We start from the raw sequence: 19190 nt of genomic DNA on the forward strand, positions 1-19190 counted from the left end.
AATTTTCATGACTTCCTACATTTTATATAATTATTCTCTGTTTCTAAGCTGCTGTCGTGCACTGTGCCAAGCTCGTCTTGCTCGTCTCTTGCTCTCGCCAATCCCTCCGCTCTTGCGTGCTGTCTCTCCCATTCCCATTCCCACTTCCATTCCCAAGCTGCCGATGCTTTTGCATGTTTTATTTTTTTCGACTGTATTTATTCAGCACCCCACGCCATATACACAGACACACACACCCTCACACACCCTCACACAATTGAAATACTTTGCTTTTGAAGTCGCTTTCCAATTGCTGCTGCTCTCAGTTGTTGTCCCATTGTGAAATGACATTATTTGGAGCACTTTCCACTTCACATTTGATTTGATGTGTGTCAAAATATTTTCACAAAACTGTGACCCCGCCCCACTGTCCAGCTAAGCAGAGTTCAGAGTTTGCAGTTTGCTTGCTCTTGCTCTTCCTCTGCTTATCGTTGTTTTTGTTTTGTTGTTGTTGTTGGGCATCGTTTAAGCTTCATTTTGTTTATTAGCCAAAAGCGTTTTGTTTGCCTGCCTTTTAAGTGGCCATTTGCATGTTTTTGGCATTCGCCACGAACCACAAGAGCTCTCCCCCCTGCCCCCCTCTAGAACCTCTGTTCACCTCTTCCCCTCTCCCTCCGACCTGTCCAGGACTGTTGCAAAGCTTTTGAAAGCTGAGAGCAAGCGTTGCTTATGGTTTGACTTAATTAATTTTTAGGCCCAGATCGTAAATAATATATATGTATATTGTACATGCATATGGATATGACTACTTACCGTTACTCGCTGCTGCTGCGCTGCAGTTGATGCCATTGTTGTTGTTGCTGCAGCTGCTGCTGCTGTTGTTGCTGTTGTGGTATTGTCCTCAAATGACTTTTCGAACGATGCAATTGGCGCTGGGCCAAGTCGCTTCTGTCGGCGAGCATCCATCCTGTTTCAGTCTGCAAAACTAGGACTCTCTCACACACATACACATACACACACACACATGTACATAAATCGAGTGTTGTCGTCCTGCAGGCGTCGCCTTCAGCTGAGATGGAAGATGAAGCAGAGGAAGGAGGAAACACATTAGATAGCTATTGGCACGCTTCCTTTTCTTGCCTTTTCATAATTGCCACTGGCAACAATAACTACAACAACAACAACAATCAAGCATACCATCAATCACTGTGGGAATACGATTGAAAAAGCAAAAAAAAAATAAAATAATACGAAGCAGAAGTAAAGCCGAAGATTTTATATCCTTAGAGAACTCTATACCTTCTTTTTTTAACAGTGTTAATAATAAGTTATTTAAGAAAACAATTTACAAATTTTAGAAAAAAACAGATTTTATTACCAAACTTAACAAATTTAAAAAACGAAACCGATATTTAAATATAATTCAATTCTTGAGTGATCGATCCTTTGGCAGCTGTATTATAGAGTAGTGCTATATTCAGAAAATTTGGTTAGGATGTGTTTACTGCTATTAAATATCTAACTTGTGAATTTCATTGGGATATCTTAAGAAACAGCAAAGTTCATTGTTTTTAATCAGTTCCAAGAGTTCCCTAATCTTGGATTTTCTTGAACCGCATACAAAATAAGTTTAAGTTGTGTTTATCATTTAATTTTCAATTTTAATTTGCATAATTTTTGCTACTTGATTCTCAAAATTTAACAAATACTACATATTCCGAATACATACTTAATAGCTAAAATAAGGAATTTTAAATTTAATATTAGCATGATTTATATTTTTGGGGTACATTTATTTATATATTAATTTATGCACGACTAAAAGCAGTCGGCAAAGAAAAAATTACTAAGTATACAAATTAAGTTAAGAATTAAAAATTAAATTAATATTAAATATAAATGATGAACTGTAAAGAAAAAATTAAAAATAAAAATTTTAGAAAATATAGTAATATACTTTATTTTAAGAGTTCTAGATGCCTCCATAGGCGTTACAAATGTTGTGACAAAATTGTTATGCCCACTGCAAGTGTATGAAAAAATGTGAATAAATAATTTACTCAGCTTGTAATAGCAACAAATTATTGGCATAATAGCCGTAGACAGCAATTGGCCAGACGTTTCGTGCATGCAGTTCGTTGAACTGCCTTATAAAAATTATATAATGATGACAACAACTACAACAATGACAACCATATACACCAAGTATATACTACATATATAATATAATTTGTGTGTTGTCTGCATTTTGAATCAATATTGCAAAAAAAAAAAAAACACCTTTAAATCAATTCAACTTAAGTGTCCGCCTTAATGGTGACTTATTTCCGGAACCAGCGTAAACTGCACTTGCGTAATTGCAATCAAATGAATATTAAAGCTCTTGCTATTATTGCAATTGAAAGAACATTTTTCAATCAATTTCAATTGGGAGAAAAAGTGACAGCTTAATGGTTATGAGAATTTTCGGCACCAGCGTAAGCACTGCTCATAATAATTGGTTTTAGCAAGCTGTTTAATTGAGCAGTAATTAAAATTGTCAGTTTAAATTGAAAATCATAAAATTCAGATTCTATGATGACTTTAATGACATTCGATATTTAATTTATTTTAGCTTGGTTTTTATTAAGACTGTTCAGCTGCATATTAAAAATGTGAAACTTTTAAAAGTATTTTTCTTGATTTTTTTTTTTGCAATTGAAAATATTGTTGAGCTTGCCTTTGATTTTACCGAGTTTCGACCATGGCAACTCGATTTTGTGTCTATCATAACAACATATCTTTTGTTATTCAACCTACTTACAGCATACTGACTGACAGTCTGTGCAAATGACAGTGCCAAAAACTTAGTTTCATCATCATCATCAAGGATGACGCATTCCAAATTTACGTAGCATAAAATGTCTGTCAATTTTTGTTTGAATGAACTAAGTAAACATCGTTGCTTCGAGCTAACAGGACCTTTATTCAACATGCTGTTACTGCCAAATGACTTTATCGACTCGATGAATTGAATACAGTTGGAGGGTGTGAAGAGTGATTCAATAAAATATACCGCTCATGATGCATTTATTAAAAGTAAACTCCAAGAGTTGTCTTTATTCTGTTATAAATAACTTTTCCCTCGTTAATCGAATTGTCATGAAATTTTGAGGATATAGAGATGATATATTTATATATTGTCGTACTAAAATTCCAAGCTGTATCTTTAATTGATGTGATAAAAATAACAGTTTTTATGATTTATGAAATTTTTGCCTACAGAATATCAGTGCACATAATTCTTTCTTTCTTTTATGTTTTTAGTGGGCTTACTTTGTCAAACCCTTTTCCAGCCATTGCATGATTACAGGATATTAAAACTATGTCTGAACTAAGATGTGCAACTGGAAATTGGATTCGAATTCAGTTGACATATTCGTAAATGAAATGTATGCATCAAAAAGCAAGCAACTGTTAAAAAACATGCACAACACACACACACACACACACACATACACGCACACACACATTCACCCACGAAAATACACACACACATATACACAAAACACATAAACACATATCATTATTGCAGTTGACTGCGAAAATAAAACTTTTTTACGTATACTTTTTTTATTTTTCCCATTTGCGCAGTTCGTTGTTGTTGTTGTTTGGCTTGTTGTTTTTGTATTTGTTGTAGTTTTGCTGCAGCAGAACTTCAATATAGCTTTTGCCATCGGGGATTTTTCGGTAGCTTGCATGCATCGAATTGATTTCCACTTTTTTTATTTTATTTTTTTTTGGGTCACCAATAGATAATTATTATTCATATTGTAGATGAAAACATATTGAATTCTGTGAATATGTATTTGTAAATATGCTATATTAAGTTTTCATACATGATTGCATTAACAGTTGATTAGTTTTTGACAGATTAAATGGCGTTCAGTTCGTTAAATACGGGTACTAAAGGATCAGGTTATTTCCCTATCTTAGTCGCTATTCTCCCGCCCATCGCTCTACTTCCATTTTTTTGAAAAAGAAAATGGAAATACACAAAAGTCATTGTCATTCTTTGATTGACATTTGGTTAGCTCGCTTTGATTTCCCTAACAAAATAATCGCAGTTCTAACCTTGATTTATACATGGCTACTTATATGACAATGACAAACAAATAAGTATGTATGTATTAATGTAGGTATGTATGTGTGTGTGCATGTGTGTGTGTATGTGTGTGTGTGTATTTATAGAGGTGTTTGGCATTGGTTTGGCAATTTAATCGAAGGCACCTACAAAGCTTATGCCAGCAGCTGCCTTTGCCATTTGACTTGCTATCAAACTCACTTCCACACACACACACATACACACACACTCATATTCACACTCACACAGCACATACCTTTTGCCTAGCACGCCAATGTTGATGTAGTTTGCTGATAAACTTGTCAGCTACGCTGCTTCCTCATAAAAACACACACACTCTCACACAAATACTCACACATTTAGTGAATACCTGTCTGAGTGTGTGTGTGTGTGTGTGTGTGGTGCTAAGCGAACGTCTAAATTTATAGCGAGTTCCTGTAGTTTGTGGAACGTGCAAAGAAATCTAAAATTGCAAATGAATACATTCATGAATACACTCATGAATATACGCATGAATACAATGTGTTAATGCAACAATAAAAATACGTATAACATTGAGCACTCTGCAACTGTACGTTTATGTCTTATTCACACATAGACTTATGAGTGCATTTGCACATGAATACTATGCATATACCATATTCATGAATAACATATAGGTACACTCACTTTTCATTGTTTGCACTCATAAATATTACAGGAACTTAGCTTACACCCAGTCAGACTACATTCAAGTCATTAAAACTGATGATCGTATGTGAATACTATGAGTGCTTGTGAATATTTTTCATAAATACTATACAGTATCATATTTAAGCATTCTCACTCACTTGTATGCTAATTGTGGCTAGTTGTATGTGCGTATGCCCGTGAATACACCCATGAGTACACTCACATGCAAATACATGCTTCCCCTATCGCATTGAAGTGAATAAATCTAAATGAATCACCGTGAGTATCTCTGAAAAGTTGGAACAACTTTTAGCCTCAGTTTTCCGGCTACACACTGTGCCACATGCCACATGCCACAAGCTGCGTGCTTCAGCTACGACTTCAGCTTTATCTTCAGCTTTGGCTCAGCTCGGGATAAGTTCTTTTAAGCGGTGACAGTTACTTTAAACCTCTTAGCGGCGTTTAAATATTGCCACCCGCAAAACTGTAACCAACCCCCCTTCCCAACCACCCTCCCCACCCTTATTCCTCAATCTGCCGCGACCGCATTGAAAATCGATAACAAGCTCTGACAGGAAGAGGCTAAGGGGCAGAAGCTGCTCAGTCATCATAAGCACAAAAGCTGCTGTCAGCTTAAAGAAGCTACGCGCGGCTGTCTAACTACTACCCCCACCTACCCCCTAACCCTACCCTTACCACATTTCAACCACTATATGACTTTATAGTGCGCTAAAACTATTTCAAATATCCCAAATAATCAAAAAACATGAAATCTTAAATATTTAATCGAAAATTTAATTTATTATCGATAGTTTGAATTACATCTATATGTAGTAGTTTGATCCCAATCAAATTTAATCACTATGTAAAAAAAAATGGGTGATTTTAAAATCAAATAGAAAAAAAAATTATAATAATTGATACAAAAATTAAATTTTCAGCTAATCGTTCCTCTCAATCATTATCTTCAAAAATATGTTATCTTCAACATGCCGAAGAGTTCATACCCTTGCCGACAAACATTTTTAAATAACTTGAAATTTTAATAAAAGTTAATACAAAAAAAGAAATATTAATTTTTTTGACTGATCGTTCCAGTGGCAACTAAATGATATAGTAGTCATATTTTAAGCAGATTGTATGAAACAATGTCAAATAGGCAAGTTGTAAGATTGGTTGAGATATTTTAAAAACACTTCTTTGAAACATAATGTATTTTAGTCTTAAAATTAATTTTCGACCGATCGTTCCTTTGCCAACTATATATTATAGCAATCCAATTTGTCTGGCTTGAATGTCTGGCTTAATGTAATACAAACAGGAAAATGACCTGTACCAAGCTTTCTCCACATAACTATCAAACGATGTACTATATAACATGACAAAATCGACTCAGCTTAAGGTACTAAAAAAGAATATATATACTTTCCAGACCTGTCACGCCTCCATTATGACATTACACATTACGTGACAAAATTTAAAAATATCCTCTGCAAGAGTATAAACAATTGGGAAAGGCTATAGTCGAGATCCCGACCATAGGATACCCGTTTCGTCAATATATTTAAAAGTACTTTAAAGAAATTACTACCTGATAAAAACTACTGCATACTTTTAGGTGATTGTATTGAAATAATAACTTTATTAATAACTTTGGTTAGCTATTACTACCGTTCCACTTGTGCGATCTGGCTGCGGTTAAGTGATATCATAGATAATATTGATAGAAACCGTTAATAACCATTGAAACTGTATTATCTTTAAAACTGTGGGTGTGGTGCCTTTTCGCAAGGCGTGTCAAAAATTTAAAACAAACTTGACCTGCCAAATTTGGTATCTCTATCTCTTTTAGTCTCTGAGATCTAGGCGTTCACTCTGACGGACAGATGACATGGCTATATCGATAGATATAGGGTCGGAGATGCCTCCTTCTCCCTGTTACATAAATTCCAACGAACACAATATACCCTTTTACTTATTTTTTAAGTAACGGGTATAAAAAGGACCTTTAGCAACATTGGCCCCAATGACATTGGCAAAACGTGCACAGACGAAGCGGAGAATGGGAGGAAAGGGAGAAAAGTAGTGAGGGGGATAGATGGGAGTAGATGGGAGTAGAGGGTGTAGGAGAGATGGAGTACAGCGCGGTTTATGGTGCGACGTCGCCGCTGTGCCCAATTGCTATGGCGTTTTTTGTGGGCCAAAGTGAAAGGCGAATTGAGGCACGCGGCAAGCGGCAACAATTTCATTGACCTCATAAATTGCGCTGGCTGAGCACCCAAAAGCGAACTCGCAAACTACACAACGAGCCAAGTTAGCACCCGCCGCCAAAATGGCACCCACAAAACATGCGGTCTTTTAACGCCAATCCCCCCTCCAAAAAAAAGAAAATAACAACAATGAAAAGAAACAAATGTTAGAATATTAATTGCTGGTCGAGTCAGGAGGCAGGAGAAGGCACCACAAGGAGGTACGGCAAGAAGGCACTACAAAAACAAAACTGAACTACAAATTCCAAGCGCTACGGTCAGTAGGCGAAACCAGCGAAAGTCCAAGGCAAAGGAAAAGGAATAGGCAAAGGCGAAGTTAAAGTTGAAATGGAAGTCGATGCCAAAGGTAGTCGCTGACCTTCTGCCTGTCAAATGAATAAGTTAAATAGGCAAAGCGGAAACGAAAACGGAAACGGAAACGCATACTAGCATATGCTAAAATGCACTTTACCTAAATTGACTAATGAATTGCAGCTAAAACAAAATCAGTTTAAACTGCCCAAGGTCTGTTTGGCATTGATTTTCGCTGCAAACTTAAAATTTAGTTGCCATCGATAACTTTGCAATTAACACTGTTTCGATAACGCGTAAGGATTAGAAAAAAAGTTTCGAAAAAAGTGAAACAGCACCATAAATTGCAGGCTATTAAAACTGTTTCCACATTGAGTATTGATACGGATTTATAAATTAATATAGTTGATAAGAAAATCAGTAACTAGAAGCCTATATAAGTTTAGAATACGAATGAAAAATTAGGTTCAGTGTCTTAACTGGGCAAGTATTTGACTTACCATATTGAAATATTGTGTGAGAACTAATGAAACAAAAGTAAATACTTTTTCAAGTGTCAAAAATATTTTAAATCAATAATATAGTTTTTGAAAGTAAATGAGTGGTTCAAGAACTAGTTAAAAATTTTTCAGGGCCAGTCATAACAATATTTAACTTAAAAAACTCTTTAAAATCAGTTGAAAAATCTAAATATTTTCGTATTTGTCATGTTACGAAATGTATTCAAATTATTTATTTGATTCAAAGAACCGCTTTAAATAGGTATACACTAGAAATCGGTTAAGAGCAATGACTTAGCAACTATTTAGTCAATGATGTTAAAAAAATGTGTTCTCAGACCAGTCGAATAATTGATCAATTACATTATAAAAGTCGTATGAATGCCATAGCTAAACTGTAACGCTTGATATCAGATCCTTTCATTCCAGAATGATATAAGTATCAAGAGCAACATTTTCAGTTTGTTTTTTGTCTTTGTCAAAACCAACGGTATTGTGTGCACGCTACATAAAAAGTCAGAGTGGTGAGAGGAAAGTGGAAAAGTCAGACACAAGGCAGAATGGCACAGAAAATAAGAAGAAGAAGGGGAAGACGAAGACGAAGAAGGAAAAAAAATGGTAGTCGTTGCTTTTTGCCCCGTCGCCTTTGATCACCAGTTTTTGATAAGCGGCACTGGTTGCAGCCCAGTAAATCAGTGTCTGTGTGTGTGTGTGTGTGTGTGTGTGTGTGTGTGTGTGTGTGTGTGTGTGTGTGTGTGTGTGTGTGTGTGTATTGTGTGTGTGTGTTGGTGTGGTGTGTGTGTTTGTGTTGTGGGCAGGTGTGTTTTCTTGCTCTTTGTGATGATGTAACTGTAGCTGGTCTAGGCCAAACTTGTGGGCAGGTGTCGCTTCTTCTTGCTCTTTGTCTGATGATGCTAACTGTAACTGACTGGGTCTACCTCTCTCTCTCTCTCTCTTTCTCTGCAGTTTTCTTTCATTCTCTCGCTTGGCTGATAGTAAAGTTAAATGCAATTACATTTTTTACTGCATACAGCCACAGCAAAGCAAAAACTGAGACAGGGAGAAGGAGAAAGTCAGTGATAAAGCGAGCAAGAGAGAGTGTGTGTGTGCAACGGTGTTGCCAGAATATCAAGGGCTAAAATAGCTAATTTGATGTTAATTTAAATTAAATTTTAGCTTGAAATAGCTAAAAATTATTATTAAACTAAATTAATTAAATTAAATTTTTTAAATCAATTTAAATTCCTTTTTATTTTCAAATTTATAAGTTGTACTCTAAAAATATCTATAAATTATAATATTAACATGTTTTTCAGTATCATATTATTATTTAATATGCTCGATATTCCGTCATTTAAATACTCAAATACGCCAACTATACTATTTTTTTTTCGTCCTTCATATATTTTTTGTCTAGCTACTTTATAGCTAAAGTGCCAACACTCGTGTCGCGGGGTAGAGTTGAAAATTAGCATGCAATAACAAAAGGCAAAAACAGTGCGAACGTTGAGCATATCCCATGACTAATACTCGAATAACTGTGACTCCAACCCACAATGATGTTAACCTGGCCAACAACAAATACGTCTTTTAGGGGTAGTTCAAGTCGACAGTTATGGCTGTAATAGTGCAATAGCGTGCTGACGACTGCCAGCTTGTAGGTGTTAAGTAATGGCACACACTCACACACATACACACCCATACAAACACACACACACACATAATCGTACATTAGGGTTATTCACTGCATTTGCTCGTTTGAGCCTCATTTGCTAATAGAAAGAAACGTCAACTGAAGGGGGCAACATCTCGGACTATAAGAAAAGCGGTTAAGAGTTGGGTGGCTGGGTGGAAAACTATAGGAAAACTGTTGACAATGACAACATCATTGGCCGCTTCGAAAATAAGCTCTAAAATCGCACATAAAACCAGTCTCCTCTGATGTCATTTCAAGTCTAAAGTCTAAAGTTTTAAAGCATGTCAGTACACACACAGAGCTTTTGCCAAGTATTCAAACAAACTTTCATCTGTTAAGGACATTGGAAAGTGGTAAGAATAGTAAATGGAACAGTTTTGGCTTAAATTCCTAGTTGTGGCTGTCTAAGTAACTGGAGTCATTAAGGCGACTGTGTGACAGGGATTTTGTTCGAAGGATATAAATCTGAGGTTGGCCTAAGGATGATGAATGGGCCAATGATCGGGATGATAATAATCGCAATAATTAAATTAATGATATTATTCCTAATTATAACTTTACACTGAATTATTCTTGTGGGAAAACTCAAACTGTGTGCCTTTTTCGAGTTTCGTTTGAAATAATTTCTCTGAAAATCTTTTTTGCATAGTTTTTGGAGTTTGTTTCAATCTTTTTCACTTTTACCGCTGCAAATTTAATGAATGATTTTTTTTACATTTCTTATAATTCAGTTCATTAATAAAAAATGAACATTTGTTGCATGCACTATTTCTAACAAATGTACATTTTTGATAAAGGGATTTTAAATTTTTGAATGGAATTTATAAATTAATAGCAGCTTAGCTCTTTAATTCCAAAAGCCTAGTTTAAGTCTGAAAAACAGCGTTAGCTGCAATATCTGAAATAATTCCCTGAATTATTACTTTCGTGTCGGTTTCATAGCATAATTAATGTTGCATACTTTTATGGATAGTCCAACAACGTAACGATTGATATTATTATTACAAATATGTAATTGAGAACATATTAATAATAAATATTCAGCACACACATTATTGATGTCACAGTGCCTAGTAACAGTGCCAGTAGTTAGTTTACTTACATAATGACAACCACTCGCTACAAACTATGCCAACAAACGACAACAACAACATGAACGAATAAACGAATATTCATCATAAATCAACAACCGTTTACTGCCTACTACAAAACACACACACACACACAATACACCAATACATACCAAAGCAGCGAACTGTATTGTTGTTGCATACTTTTCGGGCAACGGCACTTATAAAAAACAGCACACACTCTAAAACACAAAAAAAAAATCCACAACAACGGAAAACACAAACAAATTGTTTGAATTGGCGCGCACCAAATATGAAAAAAGAAAATAAACGAATCTAAACAACAACAACAAGTTGTGTGAGAAGAAGACAAAGCTAGATCGCAATTCGAGTTCGATTCACGTTGCGTTCGAAATTCAAATGTACGTTTCGAGTTCGAAACCCGAGACGCGTTTTAACCGTTCACGGCGCCTGCCAAACGCCAACTGAACTTATCACTCAGCCGACGCAGCTCTAAGCAGCGCTGCCGGCACCAAAGCTGCGCCAAAACTATTGTGTAAGTGTGTGACTGTATGTGTGTGTGGGTGAGAGAGAGTAGCCCAGCAGTTGCAGACCTCGAGGAAAAGTTGTGGATTCAATGTGGATTTGTCCCTAATCGATAGGGAAACCTTGTGGACATTGTATGAAAAACGTTGTGGACTTCAACATAGTGAGTTCCTATAGGAACGAGGACAGCGGAGACCTTCCTAGCTGTTTCCTAAACATTAAGGACTCCTCGTGGAACTCTGCCGAGAAATCCCTAAGCATTAATGTGAAAAAAAAAATATTTAAAACTTTTTGCTTTTTATTTATATTGTTTTTTTTTTCGCTTTTTTATTTACAAATCGAAATTACAAAACTAACATCAAAACGTGAAGAAATGACAACAACATCATACGAAACGTTGGGGACAATTAAGCAAAGGGACATTTAGTACTGCAGGGAAGTGCTACAACAACAGATACACACGCATACATACTGAGGGAACTGCCATTGTTGACTTGACTGCACATTTCGCTCGTTTCCTTTGACGATAGTTCGCTTGCTGTTTCTTCTTGCTGCTCTTATTGTCTTTTTTGTTGTTACTTTCTAACCTCAAAGTCGAAGTCAGCTGCATGTTAATGGGGTCGCCTGCTTCCGATTGTTGTGGTAAATGCAAAAATTGATCAATTTGGGCGTCATGTCTGGTCAAGGGGTCGTCTTTATACAGGGTGTCTCCATAGCTGACCCACAATGCAGCATACATATATGCACGTATGCAAATACATACATACACAAATTCACATAAATGACACACACACACACACATATAAATGCAACTTGTGGGCCACAGTGTCCAGCGTTTTGTTTGATTTTGCTACGCCTTAATTGTGTTACACATTCGCCTGTCATAATGTTGCATGTATGTAAATACCTCCCCCATAAGTGGGATTAAGTAGCAACGTCCAATGTATGAGCTACTGCCTTCATGCAGTTAACAGTGCGGAATTAATCCGTTTACAAAATCCATGCCATTTTAATCATAAATGTTAATTATTATAATTATAATATATATTCTTGACCAGAACGAGTAGTGAAGTCGATCAAAAATAAGCTGTGTAAATGAAGCTTGAAACAATACTGTTAATTGTGGAAATAACATTAGGTTTAAGATCATTCATCATAAAAATGTAGCGCGAACCTAGATTTTTTTATTAAAAACGTCAAACATCTTGACTGTGTTTTTTTTATATATTTTTTTTTTATTTAAAGTATCTTTTATCAGTGTATAGCTGTTAAGCTGATAAGAATTTATTTTTCTTGTTTGGTATTTCTTTTTAAGCCCTAATCCTGCCCCAAAACAACTTGGGTCAGCTTAGTTCATCTGAACGTTATCTAATTGAGTGTACACAGCAAATTGTTTTACACTTTACCCGCTTGCATACGAGTACTTGTCAGCTTATCAGCATAGCCGCATGCGTGTTCATGGCCTGTTAACATTTCTTTGATAACAGGTGCATGCAGAGCCGTTCTTCATAGAGCTTAGCACAAGTTGAAGGTGTGTCGAGCCTCTAATCAAAGCGCATCAATTGAACGAGATGTTTACAGGTGTTATTTAGTGGCATACCCTGTAAACATATTAAATAAAAGTAAACAGAACTTCATAGTTTTAAATATTAACTTATTATATAACATGGTCCAAAGTTTTGTAAAAAAAACTTATTTGCGTTTGTAAGTGATGCTTTCTTTATACAATTTGAAGAAAAGCTGTAAAAATTCAGCGATACGCATACATCATTAGGGGCAGCAGCGCTATACCAACTTCCACAGCCACGCATACGCAGAATGCCCCTGCCTTCAATCATCATTGTGCTTATGTTCACCTACCGAAAAACCAAGCAGAGTTGCCACTTAATTCGATTACCATGCAACGCCACGTCTTGCTCATAAGCCGATGCACCTTTGCCCAGGTGGTGAGGAAAAAAGAGGCGAGATTTGGGGTTTGACTGGGAGTGGCACGCACAACAAACTGATGGATGGCTGCAACGTTAAATGGTGTTAAGCGACAACAGGGTGTTACTGCACGAACGATCTTGTTTATACACACACACGACAGAAAGGAGGAAACGAGAGAAAGAGAGCATGGCCAAAGGCGACAGAAAAAACGCTCATCGAGTAAAGCAGAAATAGAGCACTACTTCCACTCACACACATATACATAGCCTGTCTTCTCATCTTCTTTCTTTGATCTCTTACTTTATTGAATTGTTTCCTGAATAACTTTCGAGTTTATAATCCATTCGTGTTGAAATTTTCAGGGTAAATTGCCAACTTTTTTCTATTGTACATATCGAAATTTTCCAACATAGATTTAAAATTGCTCTTTTTATGCATATTTTATTTATTTTATTTTTTCTGTAGTCTACATTTTAAATTTATTGCATTTAGCTCTTACTATTTCTTTGATCTTTTTTATCCGGCTGTTGATACACTATAAACTTGATGGGGTCTGTTACATACATTTGTACAAACATACCTTACTTTCAGTACAGGGTATTAAAAGTATCGTTTATTGGATCGTTGGTATGACTGGTGGCTAGATATGAAACGAGGGAAAGAGAAAAATAGCACATCAGTTTTTAAAGCTGCACTTTAATGTGTCATCCGCAAACACACACACACATACACAGACAACCACACACAAACACACTCACAATAATATAGACACTCTCTGCATTCGATGACTGTGCTATTGACGCCCCATTGAAGTGCCTCTGTTCAGGTCTCTGTACTCTGTTCTGGGTGTCTCAGGGCGGTAAACCAATGGACATGTCGATATGCGCATTATGCTTTCAAGAGCTCTGCTACTGCTCCACTTATACATATACACTCTCACGAACTCACATACAAACTTATATAGATTCAACATAACTACAATCGAATGTATGTCAGTCGGAATGTGAATGCACTAACAAACAAAAAATTACATCAAGTTAAGCAGGAGGTATGAGATGATATTTATAATTAAAAGAATGATTGGGTTACCTAAATAAATAATATTTTAAGTTCGACATAATCCGAAAAGTACGATATCTGTTTTTCGGCAAGTCCAAAACAAAACGTGTATATATTTTTCAACCGATTTCTAAAATTTTCATTTTCTGAACTTAACATCTACTGAAAAATGAGTAGAGGTCTTTCCAAAATGAATATTTTTCTTAAAAATTTGTTGATTTTTTTAAGTTCCAAAAATATTTTGTGTGAAAGCATAAAGAAACACATTTATAAGAGATTGTTTAAAAATAATATTTATATGTAAATTGTTAATATTTGTATTACATTTTATATGAATAAAGCAATGCAGACAACTTTTTTTTTTTGGCAAATCCCAACTACTGGAAAGTTTTGGTTTTAATTTGGTTTTCTATTGTACTATACAATCTCAAGGCAACTCTGTACTTTTATGTTAAGGTATATAATTTAATAGAACCTATTTATGGTCACACTTTTAAAACAAAAGAAATCTCTAAATAAAAAAAAAAAAAATAAGTTCAATGTCTTTAAATTTTATGCCATTTAGAATTTAGACTTTCTTAATCAGGTTTGTTCTACAATTTTATAACAGCGCTAAAGCAACCCATAAGCAATTTTTAGTGTTTCTGAAAAAAAGAAACCATTGCTCTCAAATGTCTAAAAAAAATTATGAGAAATTGGACAAAATTAAATATTTATTAAATTGAATTAAAATATCTTTAAATTGAATAAAAATGCAAAAAAAAAAAAATATGTTTGAAAATATTAAATCTCTGTCATTTTAGGATTTCTGGTACACACCTGTAAATAACTTTATAGTTTTGTATAAAAACACTTGCTAACCTAATTATTTAATACCCCCCGCAAGAGAACACACATGTATGGGGGAAAGCAGAGATTGTGCTGAGGACGAAGAATGCTTTTAAGGGGGTTCAATTAAAAGTTGCACAACACGAAGAAAACAAAAAATAAAGTAGACAATAAATAAAAAGTTTTGCTGAAGCGTCATCTAAAACCATCAAACCATTGTTCCAGCTATCCAAGTAACCTACTCACCATCTTCTCTCTTTCTCTTTTCTATCTCTCTTTCATACAGTTTGAAAGCTACTAGGCAACTGAGCACTAGCTAAAGTTTGACTGTCTTGTTAGCAGTTGAATTTGCATTCGCAATGAAAAAACCAATATTTACAATAACCAAGTGCGCCTGGGATTAGACAGGCACAACATAAACTTATATATACACAAAAATATATACAGTAAAGATGGGGTAATATCTAAGGCAATAAACTAATCAATTTCCAACGTCTTGAGGCTTTGCGTCATTGAATTGGAGGCGTTGCTTGAACTCTTCTTGCACTTGTTGAGCTGCCAGTTGCCGGCATCCATCAGATACTCCCTGGGGTATGGAAGGATGGAAGATGCATTGATTTGTCGTTTGCCTGCCACAAAGTGTGTTGCAAGAGTAACTTACCTCTGCTGTTGCAACAGCTGCATCCAATGTTGCTTCAGATCCGACATTTTGCCAGCCTCTCCGCCGTATTCCTCGGGCATCATGGCACGCGGAAAGTGCTTATAGGGTGTATCCGCATTGGGCAAATGGAAATGAATCAGCTTGAAGACCTCGCTTTTGATGAAGGGCTTTACCACGGTCAACACTTTGTCCAGATATGTGGGACAGTTAAGCACATGAATCTCCTTCAGTCGCACCGGATGCGCCTCCTGCACGAACTTCATATAAACCCGCAGTGCACTTAGCGCCGTCTTTGTCAGATGTCGCAGTGAGTATCCGGCCATGTCAAAGATAGGTATTTCCCCATCTGAAAGCCGACCTTCCGTCTCCGTGGCAAAGCGACAGTCGGCGACCATGAAAAACACCTTGATGCTGGCCGTAAAGTTGAACTGTCAAGTTAAACAATAAGTTTATTAAAAAACTATCTACTTCTGATTTTTGTCATCTTCAGGTTAAAGTTAACATCTACTTTAACTTCATGTCAATTTAAATTTGATTTTTAGTCTATTTCAAAAGCAAAAAGTTAATTTTAAAAAAATATTGATTAACTTTCCTCATTTTCATGTTAAATTTAGCATCCAGTTTAAGATGATGTCAATTTGGATAAGAAAATATATAGATAACATTTTTCTCAGCTTTATGTGAAAGGCCGGAATCAAAGTTTTCTATGAAATAGTTGTCAAATTCTACTTCTCTTTAAGTCACCGTTTTATTTTTATACCAGAACGTTTACGGAACATGTCAACTTAGTTTTTCTTATAGCGTATTTTATGAGCAAAAAGATAGTAAAATACCAAATAATAATACTAATTTTATATATTAGAGTTCATTATTTTTATTTATTTAGTGTTTAGTTTAGTTTAAGTGCCTGGCAAAGCTAAATAAATGGCCAGTGTTGCCACCATGTTATACAATACAAGTATAAAAACGTTGAATAAAAAATGCTCATGATAATAAGAAACTTATGTGCAAATTGCATAAAAAATATTAACAAGTCGTTAACATGAAGTTGAGAAAATTGCAAATGCAATTTACGAATATGATCTTTGACATAAGCATGAGAGTATTGCTGAAAATTGGCCTTACCTTGTCGGCATCGTAGTCTATGAGGCGATAAAATAGCAGCTTGTTGTTCTCCGGCGTCAAGCCAGGCAACGGCACCAGATCACTGCAACAACAAAAACAACAACAACAACAACAGTAATAACAGTTATAAGAAAAACTATATGATTGTGTGATTTAATTAGATGTTGTCACGAAATATGAAATGGAACCGGTTGACGGGCCTCTGTGAACCAAAAAATGATCGTTCATTTGCCCAAATGCACTTACGCGACTTGCAACAGCTGCTGCGAGCTGGCGTCCATGGGATCGCGATCAATGAAGATCTGGGCATGTTTGTTGCGCAGCGAATAGTTGAGTTCCAGCAGACGTTGGGCCGATGCCAAGTTGCCCCGCGTTGTGTGCAGAAAGCGACGCAACAATGTGGTCGCTAATAGTTGCAAGTTGCAAGTTGATAGTTGCAACAGCAGGAGATAGGAGGCGGTGCAGCAGTTGCAGTTGCAGTTGACGGAAAGAAGCAATTTAGTGTGTTGTGGTTAATGTGAGCATTATATACTAAAAGCCAGTTGTGCAACTTTTGCAAGTTGCAACCTCCATAACCTGACCATGCCTAGAGCATGCAACACAATAATCATGCCACACTATTAAGTCAAAACCACAGTGTACTCGTATACACGATCCAAACGTAAGCTAATCAAATAAAGTACTTATTTCCTAATAATGAGCATCAGCTCATTAAATAGATAATTCTCTGGAAAAGTTCCAATCTGTTTTAATAACAGCCCCCACAGCTGTCTAAAGTCGAATCACAGCTATATCCTATAAATGTACACAAGTAAATACTGATATCATCGACTTGATCTTTAAACACAAGAATTCGACCCGAGTTTAAAGTGTTTAAATCTCAAAAAAATAGAACCTACATCTCTTGAGTCTTGTCAACATATTTAAGCTTGTTTATGCTAATTATCTACAACGTTTTATTGAGAAGAACAAGAAAAGAGCGTTTTACAAATTTTTAGATTTAAAACAAGTTATTTTGTGGTTTTTTTTTTCAAAAATTATCAGCGAGTATGCGCAAAATAGTCTAATTTATAATTATTATATTATTTTATATACACCTTTCATCTTTCCATTTAATCTATTCATTAAATCATTCTATTGCTAGTGAAATTTTTTATACATGTTACCTACAAAAAAATAGTTAATTTCAGACAAAAAAAAGTTTAACCTTTGTCAATCACTAAAATTTTTACATTCTATCATTTGTTTTAATTAGAATGCCATTTGAAGTGAAAGTTACGATAAACTTTTTTTACAACTGACTGTAAAGATAACTATATTTATTTTTAAATAAGCTAATCAAAATTAATTTCTACAATGTGTCTATAATTATTTACTAAATATAACTTTACAACACTCATTTTTTAACAAACAAATTAAAAAATTTAACTGCATGAATATCATAAAAATGAATCTAAACAGGTGTTTAAATTTATGAATTTTAAACTCGGACTTTTGTCCAGAAGGCAACAATTAATGTGTTAAAGCTTGAAAGCTTCTAACACGATCTATATCTAAGCTAAGCTCTAAGTTGATTAATTGATCTAACACATTTATTTTCACATAAATAAGTCATTCGAGATCAGTTGTTTACTTTTCCGCGTCGTCTAATTAGAACCTTTTCGGGAAATCCCGCTGAAACCCCTCAGTCACTCCCTCTAAGCCCTCTTCCATCAACCGACTTGTGGTACATACATATATTGTGTGGCAGCTGCGGCTGCGCTTTGATTAGCTTTTCAAACTCGATCAGACGCTGTGCCATCAGCTGTTCATCATCCTTTTTGTGCACCATTTTCCTCTAGTGATTCAACACAAAATAATAACGAAAACAAAATCAAAATCAAAATCAAAATCAAAAAAATTAATAAATAATTGGAGCTGCGGTTGAAGCTTTAAGCGAGACTATAAAAAAGCGCGTCCGTACGACGCTAATTCGCGACTGCAACTGATTTGTGTGTGAAGTTTCTTACGACGCGTCGCTGCCGCTGCCGCTGCCAACGCTCGCGAAAACAAACTTAACCCTTTCCCCACTTTAGCCCCTCTCTCTCTCTCTCGATCTCTCTCGCTCCTTCATTGCGCTTACAGTGCAATTGTGTCTGTGTGTGTGTGCTGCAGCTGTGAGTTTGACTTAAGGCGTTGCACTCGCTTGACACTGAAAGAAAATACTGTACTAAAATCAAGTTCGAATGTTATGATATGATTCTTGATTACTTGCTATTACAAGAAAAAAAAATATTTTAAATTCATGTTTCTTATTAAATTCTTGATTTTAGATATTAATGTTCAATTAAGACAATATGCAAATAAAATGACAACGACTCCACATTAAAAGAGGTAAAAAAAACGCCTAAAATAAATCTTAAAAAAAATCTTATAAAACTCAGAAAATCATAAAAAAAATA

General features: G+C 35.4%; 1 protein-coding gene across 1 annotated transcript; it reads right to left on the reverse strand.

The window, feature by feature from the left end:
• Positions 1-15214: 15214 nt before the first annotated feature.
• LOC117794278 (alpha-tocopherol transfer protein) lies at positions 15215-18729 on the reverse strand. The gene is made up of 5 exons (XM_034634873.1): positions 18484-18729; positions 16996-17155; positions 16750-16831; positions 15625-16052; positions 15215-15549 (listed from the first exon to the last, which is right to left on the reverse strand). The coding sequence occupies exons 1-5, from the start codon at positions 18578-18580 to the stop codon at positions 15441-15443; spliced, it is 876 nt and encodes a 291-aa protein (XP_034490764.1). The 5' UTR covers positions 18581-18729; the 3' UTR covers positions 15215-15440.
• Positions 18730-19190: the final 461 nt, after the last annotated feature.

The sequence above is a fragment of the Drosophila innubila genome, chromosome X (assembly GCF_004354385.1).
Source record: "Drosophila innubila isolate TH190305 chromosome X, UK_Dinn_1.0, whole genome shotgun sequence".
In the NCBI taxonomy this organism is placed as follows: Eukaryota; Metazoa; Arthropoda; class Insecta; order Diptera; family Drosophilidae; genus Drosophila; species Drosophila innubila.

Coding starts and splice junctions, on each gene's coding strand:
- LOC117794278 (XM_034634873.1), bottom strand. CDS start 18,580: ATGGTGCACAAAAAGGATGATGAACAGCTGATGGCACAGCGTCTGATC. Junction 17,156..18,483: donor GCAGCTGCCACACAATATAT/GTATGTACCACA, acceptor TGCAACTATTAG/CGACCACATTGTTGCGTCGC. Junction 15,550..15,624: donor CAGCTGTTGCAACAGCAGAG/GTAAGTTACTCT, acceptor TCCATACCCCAG/GGAGTATCTGATGGATGCCG.